This window comes from Cololabis saira, chromosome 2, assembly GCF_033807715.1.
Source record: "Cololabis saira isolate AMF1-May2022 chromosome 2, fColSai1.1, whole genome shotgun sequence".
Classification (NCBI taxonomy): domain Eukaryota; kingdom Metazoa; phylum Chordata; class Actinopteri; order Beloniformes; family Belonidae; genus Cololabis; species Cololabis saira.
The window spans coordinates 37,962,498-37,977,561 of NC_084588.1; the positions used below are offsets into that span (position 1 = coordinate 37,962,498).

The following is a 15,064-nucleotide window of genomic DNA, read 5'->3' on the forward strand; positions in this document are numbered from 1 at the left end:
ATCTGGTCAGTATGTTTGCCTATGGTGTCGCATTGGAAAGAAGCTCTTGGAGCAGACCCAGGACTCACCAGAGAGATTATCTCTCAGATGTCTTGGGAAGACCTTAGTGTAACCCCTGTAGTGCTAGAAAAGGTGGTCAGACAAAGAGAGGTCTGCTGATCTCTGCTCGGGGCTTTTAACCAGTTCCAGGTAAGTGACAGAAAGTGTAATGAATGGATGAATATTCATTTTATTAACTGTCATAAATGAGCCCAGAGATCAGTGAGTTTATGGTTCAAATGCAAACAATTCTAAGGTTTGCTTACCTACCGAGTACAAAGAGTAGTAAAGGATTACTGACAGATTGACAAATTCGTATTAAGCATCTGAACTGCACCTTAGCCACTGTGACCAACAGATCGCTCCATTGTCAGGATATCAGAAATTCAAAGATACTAAGACAGACAGAGAGTAAATAGAAGGATGAGAGCTGAGAAAGACTTTGTGGAGGAGTAGCAGAGGTGGGTGGCTAGACAAACCTGCTGTAGGGTAAAAAAAAACTGATGCTGTGCTCCTCTTAATCTCCTACATGAATGTGTACACCCAGAAATCAAAGATGTTTTTAAGTGCAAATTTTTAGTTGTCAATCCTCTGATACACTAATTGAAAAACGATTTGTAACTACATGATGCACATGATCCTCAGTCTTTTGATTGGTCATACAAAAGGCATTTGAAAATGGCATGTTTGTCACCTGGCCAATAAATCGGTTGAGGAAAGAAATAGTCGGACAAAATTGATTTAAAATGGTAATTGTTGGTTGCAGATTTCCCTGCGATTAACTGGGGTAAAACCTGTCCAGGGTTTACCCCTGCCTCCCGCCTGTAATGAGCCGGGTATAAAAAAATGGATGGATGGATGGATGGGTTGCAGAATTCCAGTAGTTATGTGACCTTTTCTGAGGTTTATTGTTTCTAAATAAACAATAAACCTGTATATATATATATAGCATGAATGTAACATTTAGGATTTAAATTTGGTTGGTTTGGTTATTTTATTGTAAAAGTAATTTGTGCTTGAGTGTAGTAGTAGTTTTTTAGACTAAAATAATATTGAGGAGGCCGGGGGCTTGTGGGGGCCCCTTGTCTGCAGGTTGGTAACACCATATATATATATATATATATATATATATATATATATATATATATATATATATATATATATATATATATATATATATATATATATATATGTATACATACACACACACGAGTTTGTCAATCTGTCATAGAGAGAGAGCGACTTCACATTTTCATAGTGATAAAGTGTTTATTGAAGATAGAAATAAGTGAAACAGAGAAATAAGAAGAGAGAAATATAGGAGAAAGTAGTCACGAACAAGGCAAACTGCAGTTGCCAAGGAGACAACCCGTCTTGCTTTCATCCTTCCTTGTTCATCCTGCTTCTGAGCCTTTGCCCAAGTCATGACACAAATGAGGGGAAGTCAATTTCAGCTTGAACACCTTTTTATATTTCCACAGGAAAATTATTTTCTTATTAAACAAATATCAGGCTGCTTGCCTTAACTCTGCTGTTTTTGCCTTTTGTAAGTATTCGTTAAATGAGGTTATCAGTTATCGTCATGGACATTCTTAAATCCTTTTGAATTTGTGAGTGAAAAGGGTAGAAAACAACGTCATCTAGTAAGCCACGTGATGTGTGATTGACAAGTCATCCGCCAGCAAACAAAAAAAAAGTATATATCATATTTAAAGAAGCACCTGCTGGTAAAGCAGAATTCAACAACCACACTGATCAAACTTGAAATTAAAATGACAAAAGTTCCTTTGTGCTGCTTTAAACTTGGTTATAACTACCACTCCCAACCCATGGGAAATTAAAGAAACAGTTAAACGAAGGGATGTTTCAAACTTTAATGGGAAAGATGACTAAGAATGTTACGGTTCATATTGTTCAGCATCTTAGAGGAGCCTTAAAATATACTGTATGTTCCCCATTTCAGACTTAATTTTCCCAATAGTTGTTGGACGCAACATGGTGGTGTTGCAGAGGCAAAGTTAATTTAGAGGGAAAGCAGCCCCCAGCCAGGGCCCTCAGCCCACATTCATCATGAATTCAATTTTCCCCGTGCACGTACAGAAAGTATCTGGAATCATTACAGCACAACTAGCAGCCATCCCCTGCTCATAAATAAACTTGTTAATTGACCTGTCATAGTTAATTGCTGTAGGGGATTGGAGACTGCTGTGTGTTTAAAATAAATAAATGAATACATGTATCTCTTCACGTGCACATGCCTGAATTTAAGATAACATTCATTTTATATGCAAATATAGAAAAACAGCAGGATGGTGTGGGTGTGAAGGGACATGGTCAGTGAGACTTGGATAGTAGAAAAGTCTTCTCTGAGTATGGTGATGTTAGACACATTAGTCATCAGGAGTGTGAAGCGGACCGGAGCAAGAATCGACCCGCTGGTTTCCCTGTTTCAGCACCGGGCAGTAGGGAAAGATCAGTAGAGAGAAAGACGAGAAAATAAAAATAGGACTGAGAAACATCCACAAGGGAATAAGAGTCACACTTAACAAAATCGTCATCATTTTTGCACAGGAGACCCACACAAGGTGAGTAAGAAAAGCTTGGAAAATGAGTGTGATGGGAAGCATCATGTCCACTAGAAAAACGCAAACTGAGTCATTTAGTTGACTCTGCCCCATGCCAAAAGGGAAGCATTAACTGCAAGCAGCTGCCAAAGAGCCGAAGGGACGTCACTAACTGCCAACAGACAGCGGTCAAACACAGATGCCATTTCCGTTGTCTCCAGACTGTTTTCTTTCACTACTGACTGGATGTCTACAGTTCATTTAAAATAAACATTTCTGGCTAGCTTGAAAAAGAAAGTTGGACATATGTCTGAGTTAGACAAATAAATTCCAACAACTCGCCCCATAAATGGGCAAGTTAAGACATCACACCATGTTCAGCAGGTTGCCATAATGAATGATCAACAATTACACCACCACACACAGGTGGAGCAGATGATGCCTGGAAAATATCTGAGAATAAAATACATTTTAGAGCAGGGCAATCCTGGTCTTCGAGGGCTGGTGTCACTGCATGTTGTAGATGTTTACCTGCTCTAACACACCTGATCTAATTAATCATCATCATCAGCTTGTCATCAAGGTCGGCACAATTTTGTTAACGACACAGTCACTTGTATCATGGTGCAATGAAGCAGGGAAACGTGTAAAACCTGTAAGACACCGGCCCTCGAGGACCAGGATGGTCACATATACATATACACACACACACATATATATATATATATATATATATATATATATATATATATATATATATATATATATATATATATATATACCGTATTTTCTGGACTATAAGCCGCATCCGCTCTATTTAGAAAAAAAGATATACAAGCCGCAGATATTTATGTTGTTAGATTAGATATTTACTACATGTACAGAAGGATTTTGAACTGTAAATGATGTACATGTGTGTACCTAAATAGATCTTTCCTAACAGTGTCTTTTAACACGGCAGCAACTTTGCTGATTAAAACGGGACAGAACCAAGAGAAAATAACCGGTATTTATTCATCTATTTATCTGTTTGAAATCTGCTTCTACTTCTATCTGCTAAAGAAGAAGTAGCGTATTCTTCTTTGCATTTATTTTGTCTTAGTTTTTATTCTAATTCCGGTTAGCACTCCCCCTAGCGGTGGAAGAAAAATCCACAGAATAGCCGCACCTTTGTATAAGCCGCACGGTTCAAAACCTATGAAAAAAGTAGTGGCTTATAGTCCAGAAAATACAGTATATATATATATATATATATATATTTATATTAGGGGTGTCAAATTAGAGATTAGTGATATGTGTTCTTTGTGGAAAGGAATTTGCTTACCACCAAAGTAGTTCAAGTTTAGCCCACAACATAAACGCAAAGCACCCAGCTAACGTTAGTAGCAAAGATTTTAGCTATTTATCAAGCCACAGCAACGCTTTTCCCCAAACTAAACTTGAGGATAGAATCCCACGCATGTGCAAGTCTGCGACGGAGAGGCTGCCGAATGTTCTTGCCAAGTAAACAGCTAGGACTGCATCTGTTCACGTCTGTTAAAAAATGAATAAATTAATTTATAAAGCCACTTTTTTTTGTTATATTGTATATCAATCTTTTGATCTGCCACAATAATGTAATGAATTTAAAGGAAAACACCTCAAGTTGAGGGTTTTTCTCATACATTTTTAGGTGAGATTAAAAAAGCGATTAATTAGATTAATTAATGAATTGTTAAATTTCTTTTAATCGCTTAACAGCACTAATATACATATATTTAGCTGACATGCACTCCCATGTGCTACTGTTTGAAAAAAACCCTGCCTTCATGCAGCCATCTCTAAGTTTCCTGAGTTTTGCACCAGACAAAAATTCCAGCATCGTCTCCTTGTCCATTGGAGATTTTGATCCATTATTGAATATTACTTTGATCCAGTCATCCAGTCATCAGTTTGTGATAGCTTTTACTCAGTCAACTGTGAGCTTGTTTTGTTCTGCGTTGGCGCCATAATGGTTTGCAATTAGATTTGTGTATGTAAAGCTCATTTCCTTTTGGTAAATGTTTAAAGTTTGGCCATTTTCTCTGACTACGTTTTTTTCTGCCCCGCCATATTGGTTTCTGTCTTGATGCTTTTTGAGTTTTCATTGGTCTACAGGTGCATGTCTTTGTTTAAGTCACCCAGGTGTGATTGCATTTGCTTCAGATGTTAGACACAGCTGACTAGGAACGTCGTCTCAAACACTCTGTTACCTTTTGGAAAGAGTCTTATAATCGTTTCTATTATTTGAACTGACAGCTCACTTGTTGGGGCCATGTTCCCCATCAATCAGCCAGGTGCAACAGCTCATTAACGTCTCCAAGTACTCTGTTAAAACCACAGAATATTGTCTATATACTGTATGTACTCGTGCAAGTAGTTTTCTGGAAATAGTTAGAAAGTGAATGCAGTTTACTTATTCTTTACTTTACCTGAAAAAGGCCAATAATTAGACAACTTGTTTTGAATGCTTTTTACAAAGTCAAATATTAAGTTACTGTTGTTATGTTTTATTAAACATTCTAAAACAACTTTTAGTTTTAGTTTAGTTTTAACACGTGACAGGAAAAGTGTGTGTGTGAGACGACTTGCGTACACGGGGATTTGCACTCGTGAACAGTTTATCAGAAAATTCAAGATATTATCAAAAGACACTATAATGCTTTAACAATTCAGTGCAAAAATTTAATTATTAACTTTTTTTTATAACAGAAAATGCACGCTTGATTTTTGTAATTAAAAAAAATTAAAACTAAAATATTTTGCTCCTCTCAGAATACAGAATACATTGTCACCCAAAATAGCTTTTAATTTTTGAGATGACAGTTTTTGTGGAGAATTTGATGGTTAGATTTCCAACTCGACTCTCACTTTTAAATAGAGTCACATCGGTTACCGCAAATGTGCCACTTAGTTCTGCACTGAAGTAAGAATTCTCCATCTAAAAAATCCTAAAGCATCATTATGTTTCTGGGTAACACAGGTATCTGTGCTCTAGTGAAAGGTCTTTGTTCTTTCAGCTGTTTTAATGTGCATGTGTAGCCCAGTTAGCAAGGTGACAAGACAAATACAACACAAGACAATGTCTGCATGATAATACGTGACCATCAACATCAAAGGAGTGCTGGGCGGTATACTCGTTCATACCGAATACCGGTGTTTATTTTTCTTATGATATGAATTTTTCATATACCGTAATACCGGTGAGTATGTACAGTAGCGTACACAACGTTGGGAGCACCGCTGGACACTGTTTGTGAGGGGACTGTTTAGCAGTAGTGATGCACCGATTGTTCGGTAACCGAAATTGTTCGGCCGAAAATGGCAAAAAGACACTTTCGGTGTTTGGTGGAATAAGTGGGAAAAAACCGAACAATTAATAACGGCGTTGTAATATAAGGAAATAGACTCGCCGCTCCCGTATCGGTTGCGCACCACAAACATAACATATGCCAAGGAGACAACCCGTCTTGCTTTCATCCTTCCTTGTTCATCCTGCTTCTCAGCCTTTGCCCAAGTCATGACACAAATGAGGGGAAGTCAATTTCAGCTTGAACACCTTTTTATATTTCCACAGGAAAATTATTTTCTTATTAAAAGTGGTGGAATAAGTGGGAAAAAACCGAACAATTAATAACGGCGTTGTAATATAAGGAAATAGACTCGCCGCTCCCGTATCGGTTGCGCACCACAAACATAAATTGTTGGCCAACGTAAAAGTAACCACATAAGAATTTTACCTAACATTCACCAGGAGTGGAACCAAAACAACATAATGCTGGGAAATTGAAAAAATGTTCAGTTTTTTATGTTAAATAAATATTTTCTACCTTGTCATTTTGTAAAAGATTTTTTTCTTTGAAAAGCATGCCTAAATCAAATTTATTTTATTTTATTTGACAGTAAAATATGCCATTCTAAGCCAATTTACTGCAGCAATTCCTTTCCAAATCATTAGAAAATGTGGTTAACACCCAGTTGTGCATGAAAAAAAAAAATACCGTGATATACCGTGAAACCGATATAATTTTGAAAAATACTGTGATATACATTTTTGGTCATACCGCCCAGCACTACATCAAAGCACTCTTCAGTACCCTTCAGTGACCTTCAGTACTCTTCAGCTTTGAAGAAATAACCTGCTAGATGATCAGAACAAAGTCCCCTGAGGATGATGACCTCAATGCTTCAACAGCAACTAGCGTTTAGTTTGGCTAAAGCTTGTTTCTGGTTACAAGGCAGGGGAGATGCTGTTTACAAAGAAACATCTAGACTACAAGCCCTTTGAGCAATATAAACAACATGGGAAACTCACAAAAGGTACATATAGAATCAAGAATCTGCCACCTTTATTGTCATTATGCTTCCACTTAACGACATTTAGACTGGTAACTATGTAGCATGGTGTTTAAACTGCTCCAGTGTGTTGAATCATTTCACTTTTAACTACAATTGTAAGTCAGGACAGCATACAGCTACAAGTCTTTCTATTTGGATCTTTCAGATCCATATGAAGCCTCCCAGCCCGGAAATCAGCACCTTTTTGATGAAGGAAATCATTCTCTGATGACTAGGTGGATTTGCTTGCTGCTGAAACTCAGCAGAAAATGAGTTGAAAGTTTGCTTTGAAGACCCACATCTGTCAATACTTTCCTCAGTATTTTATTGTAGAGCTGCTCTTCCTGTTATTTATTTAACACAAGAATACTACAAACAAGAATTTCATTTACAACTCTTACCTTTGAATTAAAGTTATCATAATTTACACTGCTTTTACAGACCACTGCTTTTAAAGACCACTTTATACAGTAAGTAAGGATGCCATTATTGCATGTTGTCATTATCCCCTCATCACGTACTGATGCTTGCTTGCTCATGAGCCCTCTGAGTCAGTATGGGCTACTCCTTTGTCATCCCTTTCTGACGCACAGGAAACAGCAGTGCAGCTGCACGCCGCCAATTGTTACATAAAGAAAATGGATCACATAAGATGGTAAAAATAGAGGAGAGAAGAGGAATAGACACAAGGCTCCTAAGCATTATGTTTGAGTCCAATGTTGACAGTGCTGTCATAGGAAAATGGACATAGTTGTAACCTGAGCATTCCCCTGTGTGTGGGTGAGAGTAAGTTGGTATATGACATCGTGTTGTGTTCATTGTGCATATTCACAAGGCACATGTCCTGAAATTATACTGCTGCAAAGATCCAAGAGCTGTCATGAGCTTAAACATGACAGACATGCCAAAAGAACGACCAAGCTGCCGCTAATTCTCTCTCTACAATCCCATATGTACATATGATAGTCCCAAATGCAGAAGCAAAAAATTGGTAAAAAATTTAAATTCAGTGACTTTATCTCTTGTTCGTTTGGGTTTTTAAGTATCACTACAGAAAATGTCAGCAATGAATCAGATTCACATCAGAATTTAAAGGAGCCGTCTGTAAGAAATGGCCAAAACTGGTACTGCAGTCACTTTCAAAATATTGTTGAGCGGCGTGTACCCTCCCCCTCCTCCCCCCGACCAGAGGTTGCCAGGTAGGCTGCAGAATGCAGCAGGAACGTAGGCTGCCATGGCTGCGATAATTAGAGCCGAGCTGGCAACCCGGATGCCGAAACAATACTGACTTGGTGATTGGGAGATAGGTGGAGGGTGGAGCTTCAGAAACAATACTGACTTGGTGATTGGGAGATAGGTGGAGGGTGGAGCTTCAGAAACAATACTGACTTGGTGATTGGGAGATAGGTGGAGGGTGGAGCTTCAGGCCAAAACAAAAAATGACAACATAAACATCAGTTGAGGGCTGCAACTCCTCTTTTTAAACTGGAATATCCTGGCTTGAGTGCTATTGTCAGTGACATAAGTATTTGAAATGAACATGATTTTAAAATGTCTGTTGACATATCGAGGTCATTTTATGATTCGTTTTATTCTTGCTCTTACATACAGCTCCTTTAAAGCTCATTGTTCCTTTTTTTGTGTGTGTAATTCCTCATTTCTATGAACCAAGAATTTAAAATCCTCCTGTTCATTCTCAGGTGGAGGTCTTTTTCTGTGGAAAGATAAGTACAAAATAATTGCAGTATTTAGGGGATGAGAGCGATGGCAAGTCAAAGGGAATCATTTTCATTTTCTTCATCTTCTTCTTCTGCCTGGAACAAGCCAAAGCACAGCTGACAGTGGCAGTGGCCTGTGTTGAAAATCAGGGAGCAAGAAGTGGAGGCTGGATTGCCTTTGGACGTTGAACTCTCTAAAACACGCTCTTAACGGATGACTGGGTCATAGTTGCAGGTCACATTCTGAAATGCATGCAACACATCTCAGCTGAAATGAGCTTCCTCTGCAGGCTGTCTGGACGACCCTTGGATACAGGGCAGGAAGTTCGGTCATGAGGAGCTCAGAGCAGAGCCACTGCTCCTCCGCACCGAGAGGAGCCAGATGAGGTGGCACGGGCATCTGGTGAGGATGCCGTGGTGAGATCCCCCAGGCATGTGCAACTGGGAGGAAACCCCGGGGAAGACCCAGGACACGCTGGAGGGACCATGTTTCTCAGCTGGCCTGGGAACGCCTTGGTATCGCCCCAGATTAGGGAGAGGGAAGTCTGGGCTTCCCTGCTTAGGCTACTTCCCCCGCGAACCGATCTCGGATAAGTGGAAGGAAATGGATGGATGGATGGATGGATGGATGGACATCTCAGCTGCTCAGTGTAATGCAACAGTACTGAGATGGATACTACTAGGGCTGGGCGATATATCGAGATTTTAATATATATCGATATATTTTCAAACGCGATATCGTACGAGACAATATCGTTTATATCGATTTAAAAAAAAAAAAAAAAAAAAAAAAATATATTTTGATATAGCTTATTTTGTGACAAATTGACTTGAGTGTTTTATTTGAGATTTGCACAAATGTTTTGTTATTTGCACAACTGTCAACCTCAGTGGAAAAGTCTGCCTGTTACTGTCTACATTGTATTAATTGCACAGTGTATTTTTATTTAATTGTTATGCAGGAAAGGGATATTTGTTTTATTTTATTCAAGAAGCATTTTTATTCTATATATGCAGGCAGTTTATTTTTATTTCATTTGTTTTATACATTTTGATATTGTGCAGACCTCTGTTAATAAAGGAACCTGTGTGACATTTGGCACGAGGCTTTGTATTAAAACTGACTGTTTTTTTAAGGGTTTGCCTCAGAAAAAAATGAAGCTAACAGAGATGCTATGCTGGGGGAAACCCCAATTATGGCACAGAAAAAATATCGATATATATATCGAATATCGCCATTAAGCTAGAAAATATCGAGATATGACTTTTGGTCCATATCGCCCAGCCCTAGATACTACTATGTTTAACAAACACAAACTGTCAGTTTACATCTTTTAGTCTCCTAAATATGTATTTTCTGTTCTTGAAACATTAATCAATTGAGTCACGCCCTTCCTTCAGTGCTGTATAGTTATTTGCATAATTGCCCATGAAGAAGAGAAATTCACCAGTCCCTTACCTGGAAAGGTCCAGTGGGGCTGATGTCAATGGATGCTTTCCTCCAGTTTGGGCCTTGATGACCCGACTTTGTCCACATCACTGTGTCCACGGGGGCAATGCTTCTCACTCTCAGGAGTACATTCAGTGTCCCTATGAAAAAGATTGCACACATGCATTCAAAAAGACACACACACACAAACACACACATAGAGATCATTAAGAACTGTCAGCTTACTGTCAGTGTATTTGTAATTGGCCTAACAATTATGTGAATCCACCTCATTACCAACTAAAATAAGTGGCAAACTAATTATAGATCCCTCTGTAGAAACAAAAAATGTAATGGATTGTTTACAAGCACAAGAGAAAGAGAGGATAATTGATTGCTACCATCACCTTAATGGCGCAGCAAAGAAAAAAGCTTTGTTCTGGTTGTTCACACTGTGTTTGCCATAAATTCTGTTTTTGAGCTCTACCAAACAGCAAGCTGCCGTCTCACTGTCAATACTACAAAGGAGGGTCCTTCCACATTCTTCAGAGGCCCAAACGTTTGATAACAGAGCACATGATGTGATTGGAAATTTCAAGTCTTTTTGCATTTTACTTTGGCAGAAAGTAAAGAAGTTTCAGTGCACGTTGCATGTGAAAGGATGAAGGCAGGAAGAGGGGGCCAAGAGCAGATCGACAGCCGTTGCAAGGAAGAAAACTATGAAAGCACATTTGTAAAATGTCTTAATTATCTATGTTTTGTACACTACAATACTCATTTCATGTGATGTGTGGATTTAATAAAGATGCTGTGAGCCATAGAGAAGGGGTCCTAATAGGCTCCCTCTCTCATCCCTTTCTCTCTCAGCCCTCTGTGAGATGTGAGAGAATCATTCATCTTGTTAACGATCTCCAGCCAGCTCCTAATTGGAACATTAACCAACCACCAGTCTCTTAAACAAATATACAAGCAGGGGGCATCTGTGCACTATATGCTGTATTAAACTACGTGTGAGCTTGTGTAGTATGTAGACTTCTGCTGGCATAGGTGAATTAATCAATCTCTAGTGTGCACGTGTTTCTATAAGCTCACACTATGATTAAAAAGTACCAGGCCGATACAAGAGAGGCGTGATTGGGACTTGGATAGTTTTTGCAAAACAAAAATGGCAAAATGTCAGATGAACAAACCCTTGGTGAGGCAAGAAGAAGCTAACCATCGACTCAGTCTTTGCAAAACACATTAATACATAAACATATCATTTAAACAGTTTTTCTAGTTCTTACACACTATTAGACAAATGGTTTGAGATTTCCAGCTTCGATTGCGTAAACACTGAGACACGACAATGGTGAATTGGATATCAGAGGCTCTACTCTACTGATTGTTATAGAAATTATTGTCATTTTTGAGTAATGTGCCAATTTGTTCCTTAGAGTTAGATGAGAAAACTGACAGAATAAGGTCAATAAGAAGCTGCTAGATAGTTTAGTTTAGTAGAAAGACTGAAAGCACAATTGATATTAGTAAGCCACCAGCTGCACCAAAGACATTGGGAGGGGGAAACCTGCCTAAAGTATAATCATTGACTGATTTCTAATGAATTGGATATACATATATAACACAACAAAGCTCATCGGTTCACGTGTTCACAGCTAAGGTTCATGACATTTTCAACAGCAAAGTTTCAGCTGACAATGTGTGAACAGCAATAATGTTTCAAATAAGCATGAAGGAAAAGGAAATTGGGTTTAAGATTTCTGACCACGTTGATTGTTAAATTTTGACTATGCTGTATTGGTGTTCACTTTCAAACTGCGGCACTCTGAACGGAGCCATGTGTGAGCTTGGTGTTGTGAAATCCTGCACATTTGTTGCATGGGTAATCGTAGGAAAACAATCTTTGAAAAAAAAAACTTTTGTGGAAGTCAACAACCAATCTTTAAGTTGTAACTTTAATCATGAGGTTTTAAATTGCAATGATGATTATTACCCGATTCAGTTCAACAGGGAAGTGTTTCAGCCATAATAACCGTACGAAGGTCTGTTAAAGATGGTTTTTGAGATATTTACAAAATAGTCACATATATTCTCATAAACCCAGAATCTGTTGTTTTTATTCTTCACATTTCATGTGGATAGCTTGTGTTATAGTGCTGGCAAACAGAATCAGGCTCAGTGTTTTCACCGTGTTGCCATCACTATGCTTGAAAAATATTTCATAATGAACTGGCTCTTCTTGTTAACCTGTGGCCAAATAGTCTGACATTTCGGGTTTGTTGGCACGGATGTCCACAGTTTGCGTAATGCTCCTTTAGGTTGCAGAAGCCAAAATGCTTGAGAAAAAGTAAATAACTGATATTTTCAGATGAGTCAGGTGTGAGATCACACTGAATTTCACAGGGACACATGTAGCAATCCAATTATAGAATGGAGACAACTCAAAGTTAATATCAATGCAGTCCACCTCGACCTGCTCAGCCCACACTTTCGTCTACCTCCATCTATCCCAACTTCATTGTTTTTTTTGCTCTTCTCTCATCACCCATTCCCTTTTTCTCCTACTCCTCTCACCATCACCTCCAACGCATACTTACATCCCCTCGCACACAACTGAGGTAAAGGGACTCTGATAAGTAGTGTATTGATTGGACTGAGGTAAGGCAGAGTGTGCTGGTAAGAGTGTCAGAGAAGCAGAGGAGAAGGCACAGCTCTATCAGACCTACTTGTCTGTACAATCATAAGTGGCGAAGACAACAGAGATACGCAATCACACACATGGACAGATACGCACTGCTGCGCTTGAACTCAAATTAGTTTCTCCCTCCTCTAACGGAGACTAATCCTGCATTAGCTCTCACATCCTTCTGCCTCTTCTCTGAGAATACTTATGTCCACTTGACGTCTCTTCTGGTTTGTCTCTGAAGAAAAACTAAAATTTTAACAGCACAATTTAAAAACTCAAAGTTGTGACTGCTACGTCCATTTTTGTCCCAAAGCCTGTTAAAATTCCTACAGGAAAATTATTTGACATCTCACTGAATTTAAGTACCATCCAATTAAAATATGAGAAACACACCTGGGGCAGCTGTGGATCGGCGGGTAGATAATGTCATCCAAGCAGAGGGTCAGTGTTTTGATCCCCAGCCCTGCTATATGTCGAGATGTCTGTGGGTAAGACATCCAACCCTCACATTTACATGGGATTGTATAAACAAGAAACTCTGTAGAGGCTATGCAGGATTATGTAGCCACTATAAATGTTGATCAAGGATCCAAACTCTGCTTATGTAATAAATGTGTATTATTGCTAAAACGAAGCCAAAAGAGCAGACAAACTGAAACTATATCACCTGAGGCTCGCTTTATGTGCAGATCTACCCTTCCCTCAAAAGTCCATACAAAAAATATGGACTTATTTTTTCTGGTTTTATTAAATCCTCAAAGGATACTTCTACCTTTGCAATGTTCAGAAATTCTGATGTCTGCAGAAGAGATAACCCATGAGTGGGTCATAAAGAACAGCATTTGAATAGTATTTCTGAAAACTGCTACCTTCAAAAACACTTTAAGCATATAGAGCCCTTTTAACACCTAATGCTATAGAAAGAAGCAAGTACATGAAAACAGTTCCAGTACTTTAACATCCTCTCACTATTTCTGAACAAGTGATGGATTCTCCTGGAGTATTTTATTTCTCTCACTAGATACTTGTATATTGGCATTCTGTAACATTTACTTACTGGACAAAGTAAGACAGAAAAAAATCACACAAACAAGTGTCCTTAGATACACAAACTAGCCTTCCAAACAAAGTGTGACTCGACATCATCCACGTGAAACGAGACGGAGGGCGTAAATCATGTTCATCGCACTCATATTAATAAAACACATTCTGGGGGCTGGGGGCGGATGTGATGTGGAGAAGTTGACCGTGAAGGTCTGAACAATGTAACCAGACAGATACAGCTGCATGCACAGCATCAGTACAGTAAATCAAAGCACTGCGGCTCCCAGCTGGAAGTGTCCGGGTCTTCCTAACCAACTGGAAGTGTCCGGGTCTTCCTAACCAGCTGGAAGTGTCCGGGTCTTCCTAACCAGCTGGAAGTGTCCGGGTCTTCCTAACCAGCTGGAAGTGTCCGGGTCTTCCTAACCAACTGGAAGTGTCCGGGTCTTCCTCATTAACTGCTGTTTAGATTTGTGAGCTTTTTTTTTTTTTTTTTTTACCTCAAGTGCTGCTTGAAATGTGGCTCCTCTGTGCTTATGACTATGGGTGGAAAACAAGAACTGTTAAAAATATTTGGCACTTTTCCTCTTTTTTTTCTCTTTTCTCTTGTTTTGATTTGTCAACGCTTTTCGGGGCTCCTACTATAAAACAATAAAAATATATTTAAAGAGAAGGGGGAAAGGGGAAGGGGGGAGAGGGAAGGAAATATATATATATATATATATATATATATATATATAGAAGAAATAAAAAAAAAAATATGTGTTGAACTTGTTAAGGGTTAGTCCTACTGTTTTTTTTTTCCAAGTCTTAATATGTCCATTAGGGAAGGGAAGGAATTTTCTTGGGAAGCATCGTCCTGGATTTTACTTACAGTCAGACTGCTAGCATTAAAAATAAAATGAGTAGCATAATTATTATTATTTATGTTTTTTTTTTCTTTTCTTTTTCTTTATACTGTACTTGGTTGTTTTTCTTGTCTCTGGGTCTGTTGTGAGTGCTGGGTTGGGGATGGGAATGTGGGAGGGATATAAAAAGATGGGAAAAATGGAAGGATGGAAGTATTCCCAGTTATTTTGCTTTACTACTGTCGTACAATGTGAAATTATTTCCAATAAAAAAATCATAAAAAAAAATAAATATATTTGGCACTTTATGCCAATGTAATCAGCGTTTCCATTATTCCATCATACATTCTAAAATCAGACCATAATGTAGCACCTGATACCAT

The 15,064-nt window shown here is 38.6% G+C and overlaps 1 protein-coding gene across 3 annotated transcripts in view; it reads right to left on the minus strand.

Annotated features, from left to right (window-relative positions):
- LOC133463514 (MAM domain-containing glycosylphosphatidylinositol anchor protein 1) overlaps window positions 1-15,064 on the minus strand; it is a 277,446-nt gene that overhangs the window by 16,012 nt on the left and 246,370 nt on the right. For all 3 annotated transcript variants that reach the window (XM_061745103.1, XM_061745086.1, XM_061745095.1), the window contains exon 16: window positions 10,137-10,267. In XM_061745103.1, coding sequence (XP_061601087.1) covers window positions 10,137-10,267 — 131 coding nt within the window. The remainder of the gene's footprint in view (window positions 1-10,136; window positions 10,268-15,064) is intronic.